This window comes from Aethalodelphis obliquidens, unplaced genomic scaffold, assembly GCF_003676395.1.
Source record: "Aethalodelphis obliquidens isolate GAN/ISIS:26980383/991018 unplaced genomic scaffold, ASM367639v1 scaffold27, whole genome shotgun sequence".
Taxonomy (NCBI): Eukaryota; Metazoa; Chordata; class Mammalia; order Artiodactyla; family Delphinidae; genus Aethalodelphis; species Aethalodelphis obliquidens.
The window spans coordinates 15,489,411-15,516,979 of record NW_020837971.1 but is presented as its reverse complement, the minus strand read 5'-3'; the positions used below and the strand labels follow the sequence as shown (position 1 = coordinate 15,516,979).

The 27,569-nt window shown below is 39.9% G+C and overlaps 1 protein-coding gene across 5 annotated transcripts in view; it reads left to right on the top strand.

The window, feature by feature from the left end:
- Positions 1-27,569, top strand: part of COA1 (cytochrome c oxidase assembly factor 1) — a 102,113-nt gene that overhangs the window by 23,777 nt on the left and 50,767 nt on the right. For all 5 annotated transcript variants that reach the window (XM_027124002.1, XM_027123999.1, XM_027123990.1 and 2 more), the window contains exon 2: positions 22,631-22,683. Coding sequence is in view for 3 of the 5 variants with exons in the window: in XM_027123990.1 (XP_026979791.1) it covers positions 22,631-22,683 (53 nt within the window). In the remaining 2 variants the exon portion in view is untranslated. The remainder of the gene's footprint in view (positions 1-22,630; positions 22,684-27,569) is intronic.

Genomic DNA, 27,569 nt, shown 5'->3' with positions numbered 1-27,569 from the left:
AACTTTTGTTTGTTGGGAGGTTTTTGGTTATTATTTCAGTCTTCTAATTAGCAGTCAGTCTGTTCAGTTTTCTATTGATATTTCTTCATGACTCAGTCTCGTAAGGTTTATGTTTCTAGGAATTTGTCCATTCCTTGTAGGTTGTTCAATTTGTTGGTATATAATTGTTCATAGTAGTCTTATTATCCTTTGTGTTTCTGTGGTGTCAGTTTTAATATCTTCTCTTTAATTTCTGATTATATTTATTTGAGTTCTCTCTCCTTTGTTCTTGGTGAGTCTAGCTAAGGTTTGTCAGTTTTGTTTATCTTTTAACAAAAGCAGCTTTTGGATGCATTGATCTTTTCTGTTCTCATTTTAGTCTCTATTTCATTTATTTCTGTGCTGATCTTTGTTATTTCCTTCCTTCTGCTAACTTTATGCTTCATTTGTTCTTCTTTTACTAGTTCCTTCAGGTGTCTTGTTAGATTCTTAGAGATTTTTCTTGTCTCTTGATGTAGGCATTTATTGCTATGGACTTCCTTCTTAGAACTACTTTTGCTGCATCCTGTAAGTTTTGATAAATTGTATTTCCGTTTTCATTGTCTCAAGGTCATTTGAGTTCTCTTTTGATTTCTTCTTTTTTTTTTTTAAAATTTATTTTTATTTTATTTATTTATTTTTGGCTGTGTTGGGTCTTCGTTGCTGTGCGCAGGCCTTCTCTAGTTGTGGAGAGCGGGGGCCACTCTTCGTTGTGGTGCACGGACTTCTCATTGCGGTGGCTTCTCTCATTGCAGAGCACGGGCTCTAGGCGCACGCGCTTCAGTATTTGTGGCTCGCAGGCTTAGTTGCTCTGCAGCATGTGGGATCTTCCCAGACCAGGGATCAAACCTGTGTCCCCCGCATTGGCAGGCAGATTCTTATCCACTGCGCCACCAGGGAAGCCCCTGATTTCTTCCTTGACCATTGGTTACTTAGTAGCATGTTGTTTAATCTCCACAAATATGTGAATTTTCCAGTTTTCTTCATGTAATTGATTTGTGGTTTCATAGCTTTGTGGTCAGAAAAGATGCTTGATGTGATTTCAGTCTTTTTAATTTTTTAAAGACTTGGTTGAGGCCTAACATATGATCTATCCTGGAGAATGTTCCAGTGCCACTTGAGAAGAATGTGTATTGTGTTGCTTTTGGATGGATATCCTGTATATGTCTGTAAGTCCATCTGGTCAGCGTGTCATTTAAGGCCAATGTTTCCTATTGATAATCTGTCTAGATGATCTATCTGTTGGTGAAAGTGTGGTATTAACAGTCCCTACTATTAAAGTACTGCTGTCTATTTCTCCCTTAGGTCTGTTAATGTTTGCTTTATATATTTATGTGCTCTTGTGGTGGGAGCACATAAGTATTTACACATGTATCCTCTTGTTATATTGACCCCTTTATCGTTATGTAATGGCCTTCTTTATTTCTTACTACAATCTTTGTCTTAATGCCTATTTTGTCTAAGTATGGCTACCCCAGGTTTCTTTTAGTTTCCATTTGCATGGATTATCTTTTTTTTCATCCCTTCACTTTTAGTCTGTGTTTGTTCTGATATCTGAAGTGAGTCTCTTGTAGGCAGCATTTAGATAGTTTTTTTTTTTTTTAATCAGTTCAGCCACTGTCTTGATTGGAGAATTTAGTCCATTTACATTTAAAGTAATTGTTGATAGGTATGTGCTTATTGCCATTTTGTTAATTGTTTTCTGGCTGTTTTCTCGAAACATTTAAAAAATCAGATTTCTAGGCCCCATCTTCAGACCCAATGAAATAGAAACTTTGTAAATAATTTCCAGGACTCTACATTATAAATCTTACTCTTAGATAAAAGTTGTTACTCTGATTGAGTAAGTGTATTGCTCAGTATTACTAGTGTGGTCTAAAGAGTACAGAATGAAGCAGATCCATTTCTTCCCTACTTGTAGTTACAATCCTCTTATGTATGTAAGAAAATTATTTTCTTCTGCCCAGTTATACCAAGGTGTATCATAATGATCCCTTATCTTTTCATGAGTCTGTAATACCTAGTTGTTTAAAAATTTTATTGAAGTATAGTTGATTTACACTGTCGTGTTTAATTTCTGCTTTACAGCAAAGTGACTCAGTTATACACGTATATATTCTTTTCCATTATGGTTTATCACAGGATATTGAATATAATTCCCCGAGCTATACAGTAGGATCTTGTTGTTTATACATGTAATACCTAGTTTTTTGTTTTGTTTTTTTTTTTTTGGTGGTACGCGGGCCTCTCACTGTTGTGGCCTCTCCCGTTGCGGAGCACACACAGGCTCCGGACGCGCAGGCTCTGCGGCCATGGCCCACGGGCCCAGCCGCTCTGTGGCATGTGGGATCCTCCTGGACCGGGGTACAAACCCGCGTCCCCTGCATCGGCAGGTGGACTCTCAACCACTGAGCCACCAGGGATGCCCAATACCTAGTTATAATTTGTGTCAGAATATGTTAAAAACCAAATCCCAAGATTTCTGCTGTCACTGTAGTGGGATTGTAAAAAGTGTGGGGTTAGCTATTACATGGTTTCTAACAGAGTAAAGATCTAAACATCTTTTTTTCTTTTTTTTTAAGCTTACAGTGCCAGCATTTAAGGGGGAAAAAAGGCAGAAAACCCCAAGCAAACAAATGTAGTATTGTTTTCAAAGGTGACTTTCCTAGGGGCAGTAATGTCAAAAGGCTCCCATGTGACTTACTACATTCAGTTACAGTGAAATTCTGACAGCTGCCTGGCTCTTGTTTTCCAGTCACTTGTATATTCGCCAGTGGAAAAGCTAGTTTTTCAGCTCAGCTGTGAAATAGATATCACATGGTTATTAGCAGTTTGTTATGGTGGAAAGGACTTAGCAACTGAAGGTTTCAGTTAAGATCTGATATCCTGTACTTTCTTTCCTGTTCCTATTTTTTTTTAATTTGTAATTTGGGGCAGCAGTAATACCTGCTAGAGTTGGCAGGATGAGATGAGATAATTTATGTCAAGCACTTACCACAGTGCCTAATTGCTAAAGAAATATTAATTCATAGAGTATTAATTCTGTGAGTACCCTTTGCTCAAGCCAGACATTTGGGAATTGTCCATGAATCTTTTCTCTCCTTTACCTACCAAAGATCTATCCATTTCATCTCCTTAATAGCGCTAGAACGGGAGTGAGACATGACCCACATTTTATAACAATTGGGCTTTAAGCAGGCAGTAACTAAATCAATCCTTCAGGACATCAAGTTCTCTTGTACCTTTATTAGTAGTAATCACTATTAGTTTCTTAGAACTCTAAAAGAGTTGTAGTAATTTTCACTTCTATTGGCAGAATTGGTACTGTTGTACCAATTTCACAATAAATTTGCCAGCATTGGTAGAATTAGTTATCTTAACGTTACTTATAATAAGTTGAATAAGTAGTAAAATAATACTTTATTGTTATTTTTACTTGTGTATATTTTTAGGTTTAACATTTTCACGTTAAGTTTATAGGCATGCAGGATATTGTAAAGTGTGCCCTTGGCACAAACACACTCCTGGGTTCAAATCTAGGCTGTGCAGTTTTATGATCTCGGTCAAGTTATATAAGTTCTTTAGGGTTGCTTTGCCATGTTTTTTAAAGTGGGTTGATAAGATTTAGTTACATACAGGGTTGTGACAATCATTAAAAGAGATACATTTATATGAAAATGCAAAAGGCTGAGAAAAGCCCATACACTTTTTTTTTTTTTTTGCGGTACGCGGGCCTCTCACTGTTGTGGTCTCTCCTGTTGCGGAGCACAGGCTCGGGACACGCAGGCTCAGTGGCCATGGCTCGCGGGCCTAGCTGCTCCGCGGCATGTGGGATCTTCCCGGAGCGGGGCACGAACCCGTGTCCCCTGCATCGGCAGGCGGACTCTCAACCACTGTGCCACCAGGGAAGCCCAAGGCCATACACTTTTCAAGAACAAAGTGGAACAACTTGTTTGATAGGTCTCAATATTTTTAATGAAAATTAAACTAGGTTAATAAAGACAGTGTTCTATTGGTACAAGGCTACACAATATCCTTGGTTCAGTAGATCAGTGGAACAGAATAAGGAATCCAGGAACAAGTGTATGTGTACACAGACAATTGGTTTATGGGAAAGGTGGCACACAGAACAGTGGAAATGTATTTCAGTAATGGTGCTAGAGCATCATGTATATTCATTTGGAACAAAGTGAAGCAAGACCCCTATCTCACATCACACTCAAAATAAATTCCCAGTGGATTGTAGATCCGTTTGTGAAAGGCAAAACAATAAATATTTTAGGAGGCAGTATAGGAAAATATGTGGCCTTAGAGTATGTGAAGTTTTCTTAAAGAGCACACAAAAAGTATTAACTACAAAAGGAAAATTGTAAACTGGATTTTATTAAAATCAAGAATTTCTGTTCATCACAAATCACCTTTAAAGAGAGTGAAAGGGCAAGCCACAGAGTGGGAGAAGATATTTGCAGCAGTCTGACGAAGAGCTCTTCCATCTGGGCTGAGACGTGTACAAGTCTCAACTTCCTCGGTGGCCTCTTGGCTCCATTTTAGAGAGCTCTGTTAGCAATACCGACTTCATTTTGATTTTCTTTTCACAGGGTTTGTGGAATGAATAAAGGCATGATAGGATTTAGAAATACTGAGGGAACAGGCCTGGGGGTGTGCTCTGCAGCCGAGAGGCTTCCTGGGTGAGCAGTGAGACTACGTGGGCACATGGTGGCAGGAGAGCAGTGGGGTGCCTGGTTTGGGATCCCCAGAGCAGACTTGGACTTGAACCCGGGCTCTCTCATTTCTTGGCTGTGTGTTCTTGCCTCATCTCTAAAATAGGGATAGTTACAGAACACACCATACAGGGCTGGGATTAGTGAGATGACGTAGACTAGTACTTGCCCACAGGGGGTCTTCACTGTGGTAGTATCGTCACTGTTGGAGTTACGGTTCCTTGGAGGTGAGGGGTGGCTGTGCCAGTAGGGTGGGGGTAGGGGTCACTGCAGACCAGTGAGAAAATGACAACCCAATAGAAAAATGAGTGAGAGACTTGAGCAGCTACTTCACCAAAAAGATGGCCAAATGTCCAGTAAAAATAAGAAAAGGTGCTCAAGACCACAAGTCATTAGAGAAATGCAAACTAAAACCCTAACGGCATGTAACTACTACACACCTACCAGAACACTAAATTAAAAGGACTAACAATAGTTTGTAGGAATATGGGCAAGGAAATTCTCATACACTGTTGCTGGAATATAAATCGGTACAACCACTTGGGTAAATTAGTTGGCAGTGTTGAAGCTGAACGTATGTAGACGTTATGACCCTGCTGTTCCACTCCGCACAGGAATGGTACAACCCAGTGGTATGTATGTGAATGCTTATAGCAGCATTATTTGGTCTCGCTTCATGTTGGGGAGGTGTGGAAAATGTGCATCTGTGATATAGTAGGTAAGTAAATTATTATATGTTCCTGCCTAGAAATAAAATACTGTAAACGAAAATGAACAAACTCAGCTCACACAACAAAATGGATGTATCTCAAAAACATAATATTGAGCAAAAGAACCCACATGCTAAAGGATATATACTGTATGATCTCAGTGTTGGAGAGGAAGAAGGGGTTAATGATCGGGCGGATCAGCAGGGGACTCGTGGTACTGGCAGTGCTCTATTTCTACACCTCCATGGTGGCTACATGATGCTTGCTTGTCCTGATTTACTGAGCGGAACCTTTATGTTCTGCGTGCTTTTCTTCTTGCGTTCAGCTGCAATAGAAAAATAAGAAAAGAACTACGCAGCTTTATAATGCCCAGTAAATATTCAATACGAGATTGTCCTTCTTACCTCTCCATCTCATTTGTTAGCATTTGCATATGTCCTTTGAATAATGATTAATTTGGGGCTTGATGATATAAATTTGAACTCTTTAAAGATTAGATAGGGGCCGTTTTAGCCAGCACACATACAGAAAGTGACTTTGCCCTTGAAAATTCAGATGCTCCAAGTTTTTGTGTGACCTACAAACAGTATAATTTTTTTTAAAGATGACAAGTACAATGAAACTCTTATGACACATTTGTTGTTTTAGTTTTCATTGTAGAAAAGTCTTAATTGTAAACAGTGGAAGCTGTCACTTTTGGGGGTACTCTTTTCTATTGTTTCAAACCTTATTTTTTGTTGTTGTTGTGGTACGCGGGTCTCTCACTGTTGTGGCGTCTCCCGTTGCGGAGCACAGGCTCTGGACGCGCAGGCTCAGCGGCCATGGCTCACGGGCCTAGCCACTCCGCGGCATGTGGGATCTTCCCGGACCGGGGCACGAACCCGCGTCCCCAGCATCGGCAGGTGGACTCTCAACCACTGCGCCACCAGGGAAGCCCAGAAACCTTATTTTTAACCCAGGAGGTTTGTGGTTTTATAAAAGTTATATACATTCTATTAAATTTAAGAAGTTTTAATATATTTATTTTTCAAATTACAAATGGAATATTGTTTTCAAATTTCTTCTAATTGCTGAGTATTTACAAAAACGTTGGCTTTTATGATTATCATTTATATCACACTTGATTAACCTCATTGATTCTTTGGTAATGGTTTTGAGTAATTTCTTTGTTTTATCTTCCTATACAGTCATATCAGCTATATCAATTAGTATTAATAATGGTGATATTAAAAAATCTTTTCCTCTTTTTAAAAAATATCTTATTGCACACCAGTATTCCTAATACAGTTAAATGGTCACTCTTACCTAGTCCTATCCCCTCGCCCCTCATACTTTTTTAAATAAGTAAAATTTCTCTATTTTCTCCACTAGATTTAAGTGGCATTCTTTTCTAGGTTATGCGTTAACCCTTGAATTCTTAGGAAGGCTCATAGAATAAATAAGGGGCTCAAAGCAGAATTTAAACAGGTTCAAGGTATAGAGAATAAAGGGTCACTGAAGATTCGAATATTACTGCATGCATTTTTAGCTTTCGAATCAAAATACTCTAAGCATTTGTATAAAAGAGGTTTTCAGTAATATAAAAGATGAAATTTTTTCTCTACTTTTATTTGTTAGTTACTAAAAGAGTTTTCACACTTTATTCCTTAAAAATAATTTAGTGGTAAAGAAGTATTTTAACCTTTTATGAAAAGGATTCTTCATAGTCATATATTGTTCTGAGTCTACATAAGCTTTTTGGTTTTGTTTGTAGCTTTCTTTTGTAGAAATGAAAATAGGTAAGGTAGGCAGGATGTATCGGCCTAATAAACTCATTACTGCTGTTGATAAAATGATACGTTAGTCCATATTATAATTTCTCCGAGGCGGGGGACGCCTCTGAGTCTAGGATAACCTGAGAAGTACTTCTTTACAGAGCACCTAGTAGAGAGGTATTTGTTCTGGGTGCAGAAGCCAATGTTGCTATGGCTTCATTTTCTTAACTTACTACATTTGTAAGCTGTAAAGAACATTAGCTGTCCCATTTTTTAAAATGGAACTACTGTAATAAAATACAGCAAGATCAGTGTGAGCTTGAGTATTAAACTATAAATTTAAGTTTTTTTCTTCCCCTCATTTACGTTCAGGGATCATCCTACATTTTTGGAACACTTATCACGGCTTCTCTGCTAGTTATTTTCTCTGATGTTACCAGAAATTATATTTGCAGTCTGAGGACAGAATTAGTTAGAATGTGGGTCTAAAGAATTTTTCCATGAGACAAATCAGGCTACTTTCAGAGGCTTGCATTTTTTGTTCTTTTATTATGGAAAATTTCATACATAGACAAAATTAGGGTAACATACAGCCATGTATCTATGACTCAAATTGAACAACTCCAAAAGCATTAATTTACACTGATGTTGGAATATTATTACTGATTTGAGGTTTTACATTACTTATTATGGTCCATACTTCCGTCTCCAATTTAAAGAATAAATGGGCCACCAGATGAGGCTAAATATGCTACATATTTAGAGCCTAATTTGGACAAGATCCAGCAGAATCAGAGAGCATCCGGGATTTGCTGGCATAGTCTTGAGTTTTGTTTAGTGAGGGACACTAAAGAGGCAGAAGTTAAGTTTTCCCTTGCCCTTTAAAGTGCTTACAAAGTGATGTTAACTATTGATATATAAATATATTTATAATCCTTAATGTAGATCTACCAGATGAAGAATCAAAAGGACAGACCAAAAATGTACCTAAAGTAGTCCCATGCCCCGGCATTTGTGTATTTGGAAAGGCAGGCTGACTCTAATCACGCCCCAGGAATTCCCCACCTCCTGCCCAATTTCTCTTTCAACTTATTTCTCAAATGCCTTTGGCCAGGACTTCTAAGACAGTTCTCATTCTGAAGTGATAGCATGTATGTTATGCTAATTAGGAATTGGGATGTTAACAGCATTCTAAATAGCTGTGGTATTACTTGTAAGATATCAGATAAGCTTCTCTCCAGGACATAATGAATCAGTTAAAACATTTCTAACAGAATTGTTTAAAATTTCCTTTTTGTGACAGTGTGACAGTGGTGCTGTCTGTGGTACCTTTCAAGATTGGAAACTGTATTAGGAGCGAATATAAAACACACCCATGCTAATTAGTACTTGAGGAAAAAAATTTTCACTTTTTTTTAAAAACAAATAACAAGTTGACTCTGCAAAGCCCACGGTTCCCTTTACACAGACATAATTAACTCTGTAATTAATAAAGTGAATTAAGAACTTTAAATTATAATAAGTACCTCGGTTACATCCAGAAAGGTGCATTGACTGTCTCCTCTCATGACAGGATGAACTATGCACTCCCCATTGTTCTTCCTGTAAAATTTACCAAGCGAAGGGGTATGTGTGACTTCTGCGTTTGATCCTAGCGTATCAGAGTGTTTGATCCTAGTGTTTGATCCTAGTGTATCAGAGTGCAGGATTCACCTTTAAGGGTTCGTTCTTCTGAGTGTCTCAGTGTCTTCACCTCCCACTCCTATAATTTGGTGAAGGCAGTCAAGATATAATTGTAGCTTTTCTAACCCGTGCTGCTGTTGAGTTTTCCCAAGCTCTAGATGCCTCTTCAGTGTAAATAAACCCTGGTGGAATTTGAAACTTTCTGGTGGACAATTGCAAAAACATTTAAGCTAATATAAAGCGGTCGTGGTGGTGAGGGCTTCTGACTTTCAAACGTGCAGATGCTTTTCAGAATGGATCTGTCAGCCCTCATACAGACGGAACATCTGTGTGGTAGAAGTGTGTGCTTGGTGTACCCTCCAAGCAATATCTCCTTGTGAAGATTAGTTATTTAATCGGTAATGGCTGATAACGGGCTTTTAAAAGCACATCCTAGTTTAGATTAGTGTCCTTGGAAACCAAGTACCCAACGAAGTACGAATCACAAGTATGGCAAGCTATTGATTCACATCACGTAGCCACTAACACAATTTATACAAATAATTAGAAAAATAGAGTTGTTCTTGTGCTAGTTGCCTCATCATTTTCAGCTCATGGCTGCCTAGTGAATCAACTCTAAACCTTCACTCTGGTTATAAAGCAGGTTTTGCATTGCCTTTTGTCCTGTGATTCTCAAAGGTTCTGTGTAAATGTTAGTGGGTGGCAAGTATTCAGTACAGGGTATTACAGCAAGGAAACCATAGCACGGAGAGGTTTGTCATTTATACCAGTCAGCTGGGTTTATGCCTTTGCTTATGCAAATTGTGTATTAGTTTTCACGTTTGAGATTTTTAAAAACAGTCTTGCTTATAAGAGCAAGTTGGTTGTGTTGCTGTCAGTGAAATTAACCTGTCTGATTTATCTAAGGGCTAAACATTAGTTTTTCATGTTATATGTGATTCCACAACTTTTGTTTTGACCTTGCAATCATGAGTTTTTCTAAAGATTATGCTTTAATGTTTCTGGATTTTTATCCTGTATTATTCTAATTAATAAGTGATCTTGAGAATTTTTCTTCTGAGTTCAAGTTACATAGGCACTTTCTAATTTTGGTAGAAGGTCTGAGAAAACAGAAGAGATCTCACCGGTCCTACTGTAATTCAGGAGCCTAAGGCTCTAAGTGAAAGAGCAGTTATCTACCTTTACGTCAGTCATCTGTACCAGCTGGTGATTTTAGAAACTCACATGGGTCTTGGTGCCGATTGCTGTGTCTGCTTCAAATTGCATTTCCACTTCACAACCCTCCCTAGGCGTGTATTTATGTGGTAGTGTTTACAGATGATTAATATTTTAATAGAAATATGCCACTCGAAGGTCTTTTCAAGGAAAGGAAGCTGAGGTGGAAGAGTGAGTGTGCTGGCAGCCAACCCTCTTCTTGTGGAATTCCAGAATTTTCAGAGAAGCCTTGGCAGCCTTACCATTCATTTCAATTAGAAGAAGCTGGCCATTGTTATTTACGAAGTTTGGAAATAGGAAATTTTAATCATATAAGTTTTCTTAGAATGTAATATACTTGGTTAAAATTATGAAAATTTTAAGATTACAGAAGAGTTTAGAGAATAACTTAATACCCATATAGCTGTCATCTACTTCTGTCAAATTCCAATATTTTCCCAAACTTTACAGGCTTTTCTTTTTTAAGAAATAAAACAAAATAGGTACAGTTGAAGCACCCTGTATAATCCTCCCTGATTCTGTTTTTCTCTCTTTTTCCCTTCCTCCTCACAGGTAACCACTGTCCTGATATATATTATTATATAGAAGTATAGTTACATACAAGATTGGTTCATTTTCTGTGTTTTCAATTACATATATTCAATTATATGTGTGTGTGTATATGTATGTGTGTGTGTGTATATATATATACACACACACACATACATATACACACACACATAGCATCATACTATAATACTTACCATTCTGCAAGTTGCTTTTCATTCGTTCAGCATATTAACAAGCATGTTGATATTTGTAGGTTGGTCATTAATCATTTAGCTGTTATATAGTACTCTGTTATATGTATCTATTATAATTTATACATTTCCTGTTGGTAGGTATTTAGATTTCTGGTTGTTTTGCATTTACAAACAACATGGAAGTGAGTATTCTTGCAGAGATCCTCTTGTGCACTTGTAAGAGAGTTGCTACGGGCCCTAGGGTCTAGGATATATACATAGAAGTGTAATTGCTGGGTTGAAGGGTGTGTGCATCTTCAGCTTTACTAGATATTGCCAAATTGTTCTTTAAAGTACTTGCATTATACTCCCACCACTGGTGTATAAAAGTTTCTGTTCCATGCTCCAGTCATTCTTGGTTTTATCAGACTTAAATTCTTGGCATATGATCGGTAGGTAATGACTTTTCATATTGCTCTAATTTGCACTTTACTAATTATTAATGAGCATAAGTACCATTCATTCACACAACGGATGAACTGAGTACTGCTAAGTCCCGTGTGCTCACATTCTAGTAAATGGAGGCAGAAAATGAATAGACAGGAAAATACACAGTATCTTAGATGGTAATAAGTGCTGTGGAGAGAGAGAAGAGAGCAAGTACCTTGTGGATCACTGGAGGAAGAACATTCCAGGCAGAGAGGATAACAAATGAGAAGATCCTTGTGTGTGACATGTTCACAGAATCACAAGGAAGCCAGGGCAGCTGAAATAGAGTAAGCAAGGGGGTGGTAGGAGGTGAGGTGAGAGAATGAATAGTGAGCCTCATAGGCCATTATGGAGACTTTGTCTTTTACCTTGAATGTGATTACCATCTGAAGTGTGAGGATTTTGAACAGAGGAGAGACATCATCTCATTTAGGCTTTAAAAGGATCATAGAGTGTTGTGGTGCTGAGAGGAGACTGTAAGAGAGGCTAATGGGAGAAACAAGGAGACTAATTACAGAGTCGTTATAATTCAAGCAAGATGATGGTGACTTAGTCCAGGGTAGAGATGAAGGTGATGAAAAGTGTTCACAGTCTGGATATATTTGTAAGCAGAGTCAGCAAGGTATGCCGATATTTTATATGTGGGATGTGAGAGAAAATGTACGAAAGTTTTTGGCCAGGACAGTGGGAAGGTTAGAGTTGCCATTCATTGAAAGAGATTCCTGGGAGAATGAGGTTTGGGGAGAAGAGACAATTCAGGAGTTTGATTTTGGGCAAGCAAGTTCTAGATGCCTCCTTAGCATTTAGGTTAAGATGTTGATGAGGAAGGTAGACACACGAGTCTGGAATATGAAGAAGTCTGAGCTAGAGGCAAGGATGTCAGCATAGAGGAGGGGTTTAAGCTGTGAGATTGGATGAAGGGATGAATGTGGAGATAGAAAAGAAGTCCGAGAAGATCCCTGGGTCAGCCCAATGTTCAGAGGTCAGAAAGATGACGCTTACCAACAAGAGAGACTGAAAATGAGTGCTCGGTTGGGAGGAGGAGAACCAGAGCAAGTAGTGCCCTAGAAGCCTAGTTTGGAATCTGTTTCAAAGAAGGATTGGTTGGTGATGTCAGATATGCTCTGATAGATCAAGTAAGGTGAGTGCTGAGACTTGACCTTTGGTTTTAACAATATGGAGGTCATTAAAGACTTTCACAGGAGCTTTTTCTGTGGAGTAGTGAGGAGATAAAGACTAGGTTGGTGGGGCTTTCCTGGTGGCGCAGTGGTTGAGAATCTGCCTGCCAGTGCAGGGCACACAGGTTCAAATCCTGGTCTGGGGAGATCCCACATGCCACGGAGCAGCTAAGCCCATGCACCACAACTACTGAGCCTGTGCTCTAGAGCCCGTGAGCCACAACTACTGAGCCTGCATGCCACAACTACTGAAGCCCGTGCGCCTAGAGCCTGTGCTTGGGAACGAGAGAAGCCACTGCAATGAGAAGCCTGTGTGCTGCAACGAAAGAGTAACCCCTGCCCGCTGCAACTAGAGAAAGCCTGTGCACAGCAATGAAGACCCAACGCAGCCACAAAAAAACCCAAAAAAACAAAAAAAAACACTAGGTTGCTTTACCCTCAGAGAATGGGAAGACAGGATTTGGAGATAGCAAAACTAGACACCTCTTTTGAAGAATTTCTCTCCACGGCAGAGTAGAGAAATGGGACTGTTGCTAGAAGAAGACACGGGATTAAGAAAGTTTTTTCAAAGATAGGGGCTATTATAGCGTGTTTGATGCTGATATGAGTGATACAGTGAAGAGGGAGAAATTGATGATGTATGAGAGAGGGGAGAATTGCTGGAATGAGGTTGAGCAGATGAAAGGAGATGGGATCTAGCATACAGTGGAGGGACTGGTTTTAATAGGAGCACATCCGTGGTGGCAAAGGGAAGGCAAGAGTACTTTGGCACAAATGTAGGTAAACGGATAGATTCTGACTGCTTTTATTTTCTCAGTGAATTAAGAAGCCTGGGAGGGGGAAGGAGGTGTAGAAGTGAGATGAGAGGAAAAGGTGTGATCTAATCATTCAGGACAATAGAGAAATTGTCTATGATTACAAGGCTGCAGCATGGCCCACTTGGAGTCAGTGGTCATTGGTATATAGTGAGGTCAGTCAGCAGAGTTAAACAATTCACCTGTGCAGATAAGGTGGAGGTAGGATTTATCTAGGATTGGGGTTTGCCTGGTGATAATGATAGAGGAAGAGGGGTCAAGATAGTTGAGGGTGTGTTCAAAAGAGTGGGATTGTAATGATGGACCACGGACTGTAGGTTGCGTGAAGGGGACAGTAAAAGGTGGTAGGATCAATGGATTGTAGAACTGGGATTTAAAATACTGGAGTAAAGGAATTTCCCTGGTGGCACAGTGGTTAAGAATCTGCCTGCCAATGCAGGGGACACGGGTTTGATCCCCGGTCCAGGAAGATCCCACATGCTGTGGAGCAACTAAGCCCGTGTGCCACAACTACTGAGCCTGTGTGCCACAACTCCTGAAGCCCGTGTGCCTAGAGCCCATGCTCCACAACAAGAGAAGCCACTGCAACGAGAAGCCCGCCGCACCGCAACGAAGAGTAGCCCCCGCTCGCTGCAGCTAGAGAAACCCCGCGCACAGCAACAAAGACCCAATGCAGCCAAAAATAAATGAATAAATTTGTATTAAAAAAAGTACGGGAGTAAAGATATTTGAGGAGGTGAGCTGAAAAAAATGAGGGGGTGGCTGGAGAGTAGGATGCTGGAAATTGAGATTGTGGAGGGGGTCAAGTTATTGGCTACGACAAGTTCTAGGGTATGACTGTGTGAATGAATAGCTGTAGTCAAGTGAAGGACCAGATTCTGAGAGGAGAGGAGGATGTCAGGGATCATCTGTGCAGATAATTAAATCATCATTTTGTTTCTAGGAATTTATCCATTTCTTCTAGGTTGTCAAATTTGTTGGCATATAATTGTTCATGGTAGTCTCTTATGATCCTTTGTATTTCTGTGGTATTGATTGTAACGTTTCCCCTTTCATTTTGGACTTTGAATCCTTTCTTTTTGTTTTTTTTCTTGATGAGTCTAGCTAAAGGTTTTTTTTTTTTCTTGATGCGTCTAGCTAAAGGTTTGTCCATTTTATCTTTTCAAAGAACCAGCTCTTAGTTCATTGATCTTTTCCATTGTCTTTTTAGTCTTTATTTCATTTATTTCTGCTCTAATCTTTATTTCTTTCCTTCTATAAACTTTGGGCTTCGTTTGTTCTTTCCTTTCTAGTTCCTTGAGGTGTAATGTAAGGTTCATTTGAGATTTTTCTTGTTTCTTCATGTAGGCATTTAAGTTTTGTTTGTTTTTTGTTTGTTTTTAACATCTTTATTGGAGTATAATTGCTTTAAAATGGTGTGTTAGTTTCTGCTGTATAACAAAGTGAATCAGCTCTACATATACATATATCCCCATATCCCCTCCCTCTTGGGTCTCCCTTCCACCCTCCCTATCCCACCCCTGTAGGTGGTCACAGAGCACCAAGCTGATCTCCCTGTGCTATGCGGCTGCTTCCCACTAGCTATCTGTTTTACATGTGGTAGTGTATATACGTCCATGCCACTCTCTCACTTCATCCCAGCTTACCCTTTCCCCTCCCCGTGTCCTCAAGTCCATTTTCTACGTCTGTGTCTTTATTCCTGACCTGCTCCTAGGTTCATCAGAACCAGTTCTTTTTTAGATTCCATATATATGTGTTAGCATACAGTATTTGTGTTTCTCTTTCTGACTTACTTCACTCTGTATGACAGACTCTAGGTCCGTCCACCTCACTACAAATAACTCAATTTCATTTCTTTTTACATCCCATACGTTTTGCTATGTTGTTTTTCCATTTTCTTTTGTCTCAAGGTATTTTTTGATTTCTTAAGTTACGCATTTTGATAAGAACAGTGTTGGAGAGAGTATCACAGCCACGAGGTAAAACCATTAGGGAGTGAGGTTGGGGGTGTCACGTTGATGACCGCAACAGGAGAATTAGGGATGGTGTGGTCTGATAATGTGAGATTGAAAGCTGGAATCTTAGGGAGCAGGTGTGACGGTGGTTTGGAAGTGGCAATGAGAAATAAGAGCATCTCTCTTGCCTCCAGCCTAGTGGGGGGAGGAGTGTGAGAATAAAGACAGCTGGACTGAAGAGGGCTGCAGGGAGAGCCAGGTTTCAGTTGGCAGTGGCTTTCAACCCTGGTTGCACATTTAAATCACCAGGGAGGGCTTGTAAACATACCATTTCCTGGGTCCCAGCCCCTGGAGATTCTGACTCAGATAGTCTGAGGTGGAGCTCAGGCTTAGGTAATTTTTTAAAACTCCCAGGTGGTTGTATGTGCAGCCAGGGTTGTGTCCCAAGCAGGAATGTCTGAGAAAAGGTTGAGTAATTGGGGATGATAGAGGTGTTTTTGAGGGCATTAGGGAAAGGATTCTGGAGTTCGAGAGGGGTGGGACTTCTTTTCAGAGTTTATTGGCCTTTTGAGTTTCTGTGAATTGCCTATTCTTACCTATTACTCTCTGTTTCTATTGCTGAATGGTTGATTTTTGTTTTGGTTTGAGCTTGTTATTGAAGTATTTCATGAATACTGATAAAAGTACGCACCTGCACACATTGTCTAATGAGCACCCAAATCAGGAAACAGAACGTTACTAGCCATCCAGAAGCCACACTTGTTCCCCCACCCATTCTAGTCACTGTCCCCTCTGCTAGGGAAGATTTGAATTTTAAAAACCAGATCTTGGGCTTCCCTGGTGGCACAGTGGTTAAGAATCCGCCTGCCAATGCAGGGGACATGGGTTCGATCTCTGGTCTGGGAAGATCCCACATGCCACGGAGCAACTAAGCCCGTGCGCCACAACTACTGAGCCTGTGCTCTAGAGCCTGCGAGCCACTACTGAAGACTGCGTGCCTAGAGCCCATGCTCTGCAACAAGAGAAACCACGACAATGGGAAGCCCGCGCGCTGCAATGAAGAGTAGCTCCCGCTCGCTGCAACTAGAGAAAGCCCGCGCGCAGCAACGAAGACCCAACACAGCCAAAAATAAATAAATTAAAAAAAAATCAGATCTTACGCTGCCTGCCTTGAACAACAAGATTTCATATCAAAGTGTACTCACCTTAGGTTATATGGTGAACCAAAATGATACATGATACATAGAAGATGGCTTGAAAATCCAAGATAACACTTCATATGAAAACTGGCCTCCTGGCAGTGTATTGTAGTTGGAGACCCGTAAGAGACCATGGTCTTTTCTGCCTTCTCTCTCATCAGCTCTATCCCCCCGTCTGACTGGAAATGAGCTCTTTTGGCAAGTGGAAACGTGCTCTAGGTGACGAGGGCCTCACCCGGTTATCCAGGGCAGTTTGGGTCTTCCGTACCTGCCTGACTGTGGTTCTGAGTCTGGGGTTAGGGCTTGCAAAACAGCCCTTAGTCAAGCCCTAAGTCAGGCTTGAGTCAGGCAAGAGCTCTGAGGAATGGCCCCCGTGGTTTTGCTTAACTGTGGCGTATGTCTCATGGATGTAAATTGCCAGGTTCTGCTTTTTGGCAGGTGTTGATTTCCAGTACTTTGACCACTGCTGTTAAAAAAAAAAATTATAAAAGCTGGAGTTTTGATCACACAGTGAACTTAATTTTTCATTTCTTGACGGAAAGCTGGGAAGCAGAAGCTGGTAGGGCATTATGATGAAGCCTTTTAATTACTATCAGGAGCAGGAAATGCCAGTTTCTTTTATTTTAGCTATACCTTTAGCATCTGTTGAAAAATAAAGATTGAAAATAACATCATAAATATTAAAGACCACTGGGAAAAAATGGTAAGGACAAAAATACTGCTTGCTTGCTTTCAACTCTAGTCACCTTGTACCACATTCTCTAAAATTCTTTGAAGTTTAGAGGAGTACAATATCAGAATATTGTTATAATTAATGTACCAATAACTTACTAATATTAAATTTCTTGCGTGAAATATTTTCATTCTCCTGGGAGTTTCCTTATACTGTACTGTTACAATAGTGACAAAGCTCAGGTGCTCTGTGACATTGTATGACAGTGAGTAAAGACAGCTTAGGATGTTGAATGGCCATATAGAAAGTCTTCCCACCTTTGTCCTAGGAAAGCCTTTGACCTTAAAACAAGGTAATTTGAGTAGAAAGATCAGTGGTTGCCAGGGGTTGGCAGGGAGGGAGGGATGAATGGGCAAAATCAAGAGGACTTTTAGGGCAGTGACACTGTTTTCTATGATACTGTAATGGTGGATACATGTTGTTAATACGTTTGTCAAAACCTATAGAATGTTAACGCCAAGAGTGAACCCTGATGCAAACTATGGACTTTGGATGATGACAATGTGTCACTGTAGGTTTATTGATTGTAATCAGTGTCCCACTCTGGTTCAGGATGTTGATAATGGGGAAGGCTGTGTGTATGGGGGCAGGGGATACATGGGAGCTCTCTGTACTTCCTGCCCAACTTTCCTGTGAACCTAAAACTGCTCTAGAAGTAAAGTTTACTATTAAACAAAAAATCATTTTACAGGCTCTTTTGATGGCATGTTGCAATATTTAACAAAACTTTCTAATGTAAAATTATTCCCTTATCCATCGTAAGGCGTTCATTTGACAGTGTACGCCTGCTTCTTAATATTTGCCCTCAGTAAATGTGAAAAATAGCTGTTATCCTCTCAAATACTAGAACCTTGTTATTTTACAGGTGAGCAAACCTAGGCCTTTAGAAAATATGGGGACTGGGGCTTAGGTTTCCAAATGTTTAATTCATTGTCACCAGAACCACAACTTTCCTCCCATGATCACTCTGTAAATACTGTAGCCCTGATTCCAGCTATGATGTCCTTAGACTGCTGGCTCCACATAGCTTTCTTTTACACATTCACCATTTAGAACAGGCAGTCATATACAAACCCTGTAGCTCTCTCCTCACTGTATAAATTACCCAGATAGATTTATTTCTGAATTCCCAAAGCCTACCTTACTATTATTTATGTAAGTGTTAATTGAGGCCAAAAAGTGGATATCTGGATTATTATTTTAGAGGAGATATTCCTTTACTTTTAGGTTACCTGTAATTCTTTATACTTTTCTGTATTCCTCTGGTACATTTGTGTAGGATTTTAATGATTATAATCAGTTCTTTCTGGCAAAAAGCCTAGGTATTGTTTCTGGACATTAAGTTATATTGAATACCTGAGAATTGCTACAATCAGTAAGTATTCACATATCATGGGGCAATATTCTTGTGTAATAAGGATAAACTACATAGGATATTTCAATACTTTATCTTTTTAAAATTAGTATTCTGAAATCATGTAGACTGGGCATTTGATTATTTTTTTTGTTTTCAAGGTTGTGTTCTAGGTGTTTATTAATATGTTAGTTACCAGTTTCATAACTTATAATTTGTCCTGAATGATACTTCCTGCTTCCTAGGAACTGGTTCCTCCACTGTTCCCAATCCTTCCTCCCCAGCACCAAAGATTGGTTAACCTAAGATTTTCTTTCTTTTCCTAATGGTATAATATTATCATTTTATATATTTTAATTATTAGAATCATCAAAATACGTCGTCTGTTGGCTTTTTAAATTTACATGGATTAGTCAAAAATTTAAGAACTGATGCTATAGAGAGTCAGATTTTCCCACATACTTAGTGTTTACAAGGTATCATTTATTTGACTTCAAAATAAAAAAGTCTGCTATTCTCCATTCCCATGGGAAGATGAAATGCTAAGCCCTGGTTTTAAATTTAAGGAGAGTAAACTTCTGGTCTCTTTATTTCCTTTCTCCCCTATTACATTACATCATAGCACTTTGACTTGGAAGAGACTTTAGAAGATAATTTAAATCAACTTTTTCATTTTGCAGAAGAGAAAAGTAGGACACAGCAGTTAAGTGACTTGCCTAAGTAAGATCTTGCAGTTAGTACCACATCTTGGACTCAAACCCTGACCCTCTCCTAACCCCCCCCCCCCCCTTTTTTGTGTCTTTGTGCTTCTTAGTGGCACTAAGTTTCCCAGCCGCTCTATACAGAGCCAGTCCAGTCTGCAGTACTGTTGATGCTTTCTTGGCAGCCTTGTCCACACCTCTTCCTGAAGATCTACAGAATCACAGACTTGGAATCACAATGGCTACCTGTATTTCCCCGAATCTGTGCTGTTTCCCCTCTTTAAACAGCATTGCTTTATTCATGGAAATCAGTAGAGACGTCCCTATGGAAAGCTGCTGGCAGCGCTGTGGTAGGCAGAGTAATGTGGTCGCCATCCCCCCACCCCTGCCAGTATGTTCACATTCAGACCTTGGAACCTCTGAATATGGTAGGTTACATGGTAAAGGGGAGTTAAGATTGCTATTCACCTGACCTTAAAATATGGAGATTATCCTGGATTAATTTGGGGATCCCACTGTAATCATGGGTCCCTAAAAGTGGAAGAGGGAATTGGAAGAGAGAACCAGAGATGGCAGTGTGAGAAGGTCTAGGCCTGCTGTTGCTAGCTTTGAAGTTGGAGGGAGGGGCCCCAGTCAAGGAAGGAGGACGACCTCTACAAGATGGAAAAAGCAAAGAAACAAATTCTTCCATATAGCCCCCCAAAAAGATGTATCTTAGCCCAGTGAGATCTGCGTTAGACTTCTGATTAACAGAACTGTAAGATAATAAATTTGTGTTATTTTAGGCCACTAAGTTTGTGGTAATTTGTTACAATAGCCATAGAAAATGAATGCAAGCATTTATACCGCTCCTCAGAAAAAGTCACCCACTTGGCTTTCCCGCTTCCCTCATCACCTGATTATTTCATTGGCTGCCTTGATTTCCCTTATGAATCCTGGCTCCATGTTTGTCACCTAGATCCTTGGGTAAAACAACCCACTGTAAGACTGTCTACTCTCACTCGGCTCTGACTATCCTTAAGACACACCTCCTCAGTATTTGCTCATTGGCTTTAAAAACCACAACCCGTGTTAAGAGGCTATGTAAAATTTTGAAACTATTCTGTTGTTGTCTGCTACTTTCCAGGAATTCAAGCTCAGGCTGATCCAGTAGTGCTAACCGCCCTGCCCTAACTCTTAAGAAATTTTTTTTTGTCACTTTGTAATGCTTATCAGGGAAATTACCTGTATGGCAAAAAATGCAGTTGCTCATAGCTTCCTATTTATGAAAGAGACCGAGTGAAATGTATATCTTGCTTCTACTTCACAGAGGAGGAAAATGCTGGGCCATTGCCTGGTTACCTATTTTATTGGGCTGACTTGCTCAGCAGGCTGACGTGCATGTTTGATAGCCCTACTTGCCAGGATGTAGCCAACATGTCTGTTAGCTCCTGCAAATGTTGTAATCCTTGACTGGGTACAGCACCAAGTTTTTCCGCATTGCACAATGACTGTTGTAGAGTTAATTGGTATTGGGGGCTTGATTTTGCAGAAGCCTCAGGGGGTCAGTGTGATATGAATTAGGACAACTGACTCCCCCAGCCTTTTCAAATTAATGTTATTCTCCATGTGGCTGGGAGGCTTGAATTCACCCAAAGTGTCTGTCTTCTCAGCACATTCTATGTTAGGGCTGCCAGAAAGGCAGAATCCGTAATTCTGACTTTCTGCATTTGTTCACTCCCTGGCAGCGAAATTTTTTATTGACGCAAAATTTCTTGACCCACTGTGAAGTGAGGACCTTTCTGGGCCCTCCTTCCTGCACTATCCAGTAATTTCCCAGGTATAGGGAAGAGGCTATTTTATATTTTTGTAGACCTTAGGAACATTAGTGTCATTGACCAACTAATTCTTGCAGATGGTATATCATTGAGTCTTGCTTTTTTTCTTTTATCCATTATGATAATCTCTGCCTTTTAAGCATAGTGTTTAGACAGTTTACATTTATTTTCAATATGATCAAGTTTAAATCTGCCGTCTTGCTCTCTGTTTTCTACGTGTCTCATACTTGTTCCTCTTTCTTCATGTTTTTCTACTTTCTTTTGGATTAATAGAGTATTTTTTTTGTGATTCCATTTTATCTCCATTATTGGCTGATAGCTATACCTTTTGTTTTATTATTTTTAGTAGTTACTCTAGGGTTTATATATCTAACTTTATTAATTTACCTTTAAGTAATATATATACCATTTCACACAAGAATCTTACAACAATATACTTCCATTCTGCACTCTCATCTTGTGCTATTTTTATCATATATTTTATTTCTGCATGTTATAAACCCACATACTTTATTATTATCAAGTTTGCTTTAAACAGCCAATTTTTTCCAGCCTTATAATTGACAAAACTGTCATATTTAAAGTGTACAACGTGATGATTTGATATTTGTATAGATTGTGAAAGTATTTCCACAATCAAGTTGACACAACCATTACCTCACTTTTTGTGTGTGTGTGTGTGACAACCCTTAAGATCGACTCTTTTAGCAAATTTCAGTTATATAATACCAGAATATAGCCACCATACTGTACATTGTGCTGTGTTTGCTGTAGTCATGCTGTACATAGATCCTCAGGATTTATTAATCTAACAGCTAAACATTTGTACCCTTTGACCAACCTCTCCCCATTTCCCCATCCCACCCCAGCCCCTGGCAACCACCCTTCTACTCGGTTTCTGTGCGTTCAACTTCCTTTTAAGATTCTCCATATTGGTGGGATCAGGCAGTATATTTGTTTCTCTGTCTGGCTTATCTCACTTAGCATAATGTCCTCCAGGTTTGTCCAGGTTGTTGCAAATGCTAGGATTTCCTTGTTTTTTTATGGCTCAATAACATTCCATTGTATTTACATCTCTTTAAACACAGTTTTATTTGCATACCGAGCTTTGAACACATCCCTTCACTGGAAGTGTGGGGCAGGGGGGTACGCATGGGGAGCCTGCCACTGGGTGGGAGTATGTGTGAGTGAGGTGCACAGATGGGGAAGTGCAGGGGAGGTATCCCCAGCAACTCGGGTGGGCTTCCTGATGCTGTCCTCGAAATGGTTAATAGGATCCATGTCCCTTTGACCCATTCCCGGCTCTGGCAGCTGTTCTCTCAGCCCCTCCCTGACCGTCGTTGTTCAGCTCACCTCAGTGCCCTGGATGGGGCAGGAAAGAAGTGGGCCCCTTTGGCAGCACCTTGTACAGCTGGGGGAGCTGGGCACGCACTCACATGCTCTCACTTTCCCTGGTGGGAGAAATTGTTGGCGAGAGGCACTGAGCCGCACCACCTTGGGGAGGGGGTAATATGTTCCTTTTACCTTCTTCACTGCATCTAATCTCTGCTGTTTTTGCTCCCGTAGCGTGCTGGAACTTCTCTGCTGGACTCTGCAGTTGCACAAAAGCACTCTTCTCGGTAGGTGATCGTCTTAATCATTGGTCTTTGGGGAAAAGACCGTAGAAAACTCCTATTCTGCCATCTTGCTGATGTCACTTCAATTAACCTTTAAAAAGATTAAAAATGAGACAAAAATGTCCTTAACAATTAGCCATGTATTTTACGTTGTAGGCCTCTATTTTTGTAGTTCCAAATTTCCATTTGATATTTTCCTTCTTCCGGAAGAACTTTAATATTTCTAGTGAGATAAGTCAGAGAAAGACAAATACTATATGATATCACTTATACGAAGAATCTAGGAAAGCCAAACTCATAAAAACAGTGAAATGGTGGTTACCAGAGGATGGAAGGTAGGGGTGATAGGACAGATGTTGTTTAAGGTGACAAACTTGCACCAAGTAGTAAATAAGTCCTATAGAATTAATGTGCAGTACAGAGAATATAGATAATATTGTATTATAATCATCAAACTTGCTAAGAGACAACTTAATTATTCCAACCACTAAAAAGAAATGATAATTATGTAATGTGATGGAGGTACTGATTATTGCTACAAAGGCAGTCGTATTCCAAATATGAATATTAAATCAACATGTTGTTGTACACCTTAAATTTACACAATGTTATATGTCAAATATATTTCAATTAAAAAAATTTCTCATAGTGCAAGTCTGCTTTCAGTGAATTCTGTCAGCTTTTATTTGTCTGCAAAAGTATTTATTTTGCCTTCATTTGTGGAAAATATTTGTGTTGAGTATAGAATTCTGTTGATAATTTTTTGATTCTGCCCACGGAGAAGTGTTTTTTGAGGTACAGATGATTTCCTGCTCTGTGAAGACCCTCATCTCTAACCACTGAACCCCAGCAAGATTCTCCACAATCACACAGACACTAGATTGCAGTCAGTCTCTCTGTCTTTCCCTAGGGACCTTAATACGTTTGCATGGAAGAGCAGAGTTCCTCCTTTGCCAGGGTGGCTTGTATGAGCCTGAAGGAGAAGTGATGGTGCCTCCCACTCACATGTCTCTTCCCACGCTTTTCTTTAGTTTCTGTGACCAAATGGAATAGCTGATTTCCACCTGGCTCAGGGAGATCAGTTAGGATGTTATAGTTCAGGCAGAGATGATGATAAGGTGAATTACAACCATGCTGATAGGGTTGACTTAGCTAAGTAACGGTGGTGAGCTGAGAGGACTGGATGTGGGGAGTAAGAGAGAAGAATCCTGGAGACTGTGACCGTGCTCATTCTGGCAAACATTTCCTTCTTTCTTTGTATAACAGAACCCTAATTTTCAGTTGGATATATTGTTGCCCAATGAAAAGATTGCATTTTCAAGTCTTTTTGTAGCTAGATGTGACTATCACTAAATTCAGCCTAGTGAGATGAAAATGGAAGTGCTGTGTGGAACTTCTAGAAAGTGTTATTGAAAGGATTGAGCCCTCCTTCCCCTCTTTCCTACTGGCTGTTAGGGGCATGCGATAGCAGGCACTCAAGCAGCCATCTTGCACCTTGAAGGGTAGGGCACATGCTGAGAACGGCACGTCATCAAGAGGGAAAGGGCCCGGCGCTGTGAACTAGAATACACTGGCCTGACTACATCTGGGCGTCTTTTTTTGTCAGAATACAATTACTTTTTGTCTTGTGTAAGCTGATGGCTTTGTCTGATTGTTTGTTTTTGCTCACGTTGTATGTGGTTGAACTTAATCCTGACTAATGAAAGCAGGGTGACAGAAGAGGCCCAGGTTTCGATCCTGGATGACTGAACAAGGAGTGATGCATTTGGTAAAGAACAAACAGGTTAGGGGCTTCTGAAGGTAGACAGTCCTATAAAACAATTAGGCACTAACATGAATAAATCTCTGTGATTAAATTATTTTTTAAAACATGAAAACAGTCAAGCTGTGTTTGAATCTTTTTTTTCTTTTGCTTTTTTAGACATGAACATTGATCTCATAAGTTAATCATGTTAGGAATTTGATGACTTAGTCTTACATCATATTGGAGTTCTGAAGTATTAAGGCTCCTTCTGCCTCATTTTCCTGTTAATGGAGGTGCAGGTCTTAATCACATTCTTGAATTAGAAAGAGACTTTTAGGTATCCTCAAAAGATTAATTGAAATAAAACATGGAAGAATGCACGATCTGTTGGAACTATTTATGAAGTGCTGTTTTTCTCTTTGGATTAGGTCTTTACCCTCAGTCACTAACTGTTAAAGAACCTTTATCACATGTTTGACATTTCATGTCAAAATTGTTGTTGAGCACACCTAGGGAAAATTAAATTCAATTTACATTTTTGGCTTTTATCACAAAACTTTAAAATGACAGTAATTTGGGAGTGTAGATTTCACTTTGCTTTTTTATCCTTCAAGCTGTTCACAGAATTTTTAGGATGCAAGTATAGTTTTAATCTATTTTCTCCCTCTGACTTTCTCCCTCAGGACAAAGATGATGGATTTGTGGTAGTACTTTTAAGCTTGAAGCCATCAGGGAAGCATTTAAAATGTCTTTAGGCAAGCTTATCTTCCCCGTCTTCTTGTCTGGTAGGTAGTGTTGAAAGCTGAGTGTCTCTTTGCCTTTCTAAAAGTATGTCTCCTCTATGTGCTGGCAAACAAGTTGGAATTTAAATGACCTGTGGAATCCTTCAAGGCAATGACTGTATGTGGGAAAAGGAAACTTTCAGGCAGATTCTGAGCTAGAACTGATGTAATGCATCCCAGAGAAGCAGTGGTTGGAACTCAGGTAGCTTTGAGCAGGTAACATAATAGCAGAGGATACTTACCAGAAACAAGCAGGTATAAAAGAAGAAAAGAAATGGAAACAGTAAGACCATTGATAACAAAATACAGTAGGGAGTAGGATTTAGGGCCTCTCTGGAAATCTTGAGAGGCCAAAGGCTCTAAAAGCCGAGACTGCTTCATTTTCTTTTGATCTAACAGTCATTACAAAATAATAACAATGTTCAGGTCAGTATCAACATTGAAACTCACCTATATTATATCAGATTTTTTTTTTATACCTGTTTTATAGCATAGGGCAGTGTCATACAAAAGGCCGCCTTCTCCCAAAGTGTGCATTTCACTGAAAACAAAGGCAGGCATACTTGGAACTGAATTGACAGCTTTGTGGCTGTAAAGATAAATATAGCATTTTTCAGGTAGTGAATTCATGAATAATCAATGAACCAGCAAAGGACAAAAGTGACATATGGCGGCCTGGTGTGGATTAAGTGTGATTGTCACATTCCCCTCCCCACCTTTTGCCCTTCTCTAATTTATTGAAAGAAACAAAGCCAGCCTCATGTAGCCAGAACACAGTACCTCTGGAAAAATCCATGTAGACAAAGTGTTAACAGGGGAGTTTATTCATTAAATGTCTCCTCTGCTGTTTGGTTGTTTTAATAGTCCAGCTCAAGTTGTCTGTGTCAATTGAAATTTTATTCAAAATGAAAATTTGACGTGACTTCTTTAAACTGGTAAAGCAGTTTTTTTCTTTTTAAATTACTGCTACACCAGGATTTCCAAATAAGTAACACTTAACCAGTTATGCTAATTTTGCCAGAATGTTTCTCTGTAAATAAACCACGAGTGCATTGTAGCTGACTGTGTTTTCATGCCTTCACCTAGGGTGTAAACCAAAAGAGAGGGAAGGCATTCTTGGTTTTTCCCTTGTATCAACCAACACTTTATTGAAGACAATGATTTTATTATTTTTAACAAAAAACCCCCCACCAGATTTAATGAAATTCCTTGGTAACACCAAGGTTTTTCAGACTAGTATTCTGAGGGACTGTTAATGGGGAGGTATTTGTTCACAGCCCAAATAATAACTGTACCACTTTAAAACATCATTCTTCCTCTGCGGCTAATGAAGGGTGGGTTTTTAGTCCAGTGAGTCAGTTTGTACCTTTTGTTTGCCTGGCTTTGTGCCAGGGATCTGATCCTGAAAGATTTAACGTTGGAGAGTCTCTAAATAGCCTGATTCTCCACTCTCTCAATTGTGCTTTCGTTTATCCAAAACCCTTGAAGTTGGCAGTGGAATCAGTGGTAAGCTTTGATTATATCACATGTATATGAAATAAAGTGATATAAAAAATTACTTGTTTTGAATGGCTCCTCCAACTCCTCTACTCCCTAAAAAAGGTTCTGGAAACTTGCTCTTAGACTTATAGATTCCCATCTGAATTTGAACTATTTGTTGATTTATTTGTAAATAATGTGGATCTTGTGGCAGTATTAAATGCGACCTCAGAAATCAAGGTCTGATTTGGGTTAAGTCTGTAATATTTGACATCAGATGACCAGATGGTGGTGCACAGACCACCATGAGAGGAGGATATCCATGGGACATGGCTTGCCATCTTTCAGAAACACTTAAATTGATTTTTATGATGGAATTGGCCACCCCTGGGAACTATCATGGTGGAGAGATTATAAGAGACTCTTCTGTTTTCTTGGTGGTGTAGAGAATCCTCTGTTTTCACTGATGGCTTCCAGAGTGGGGGATGAGCGTGAAGGGAATATAGCCTAAAGAAGCCTCTTCAGAACTCACCCTCCCCTTGGTCCCTTTGCCCGTTCCAGATTCCAAAACTTTTGGACTAGGTCAAGAGCTTGGTTGTTAAAGCACTATATAGAGTGCCACTTCTTGAGCTCGCAGTTGGGTATGGTAGTTAAGAACATGCACTGTGGGGGCTTCCCTGGTGGCGCAGTGGTTGAGAGTCCGCCTGCCGGTGCAGGGGATGCGGGTTCGTGCCGCGGTCTGGGAGGATCCCGTGTGCTGCGGAGCGGCTGGGCCCGTGGGCCATGGCCGCTGAGCCTGTGCATCCGGAGCCTGTGCCCCGCGGCGGGAGAGGCCACAACACTGAGAGGCCCGCGTACCGCAAAAAAAAAAAAAAAAAAAAAAA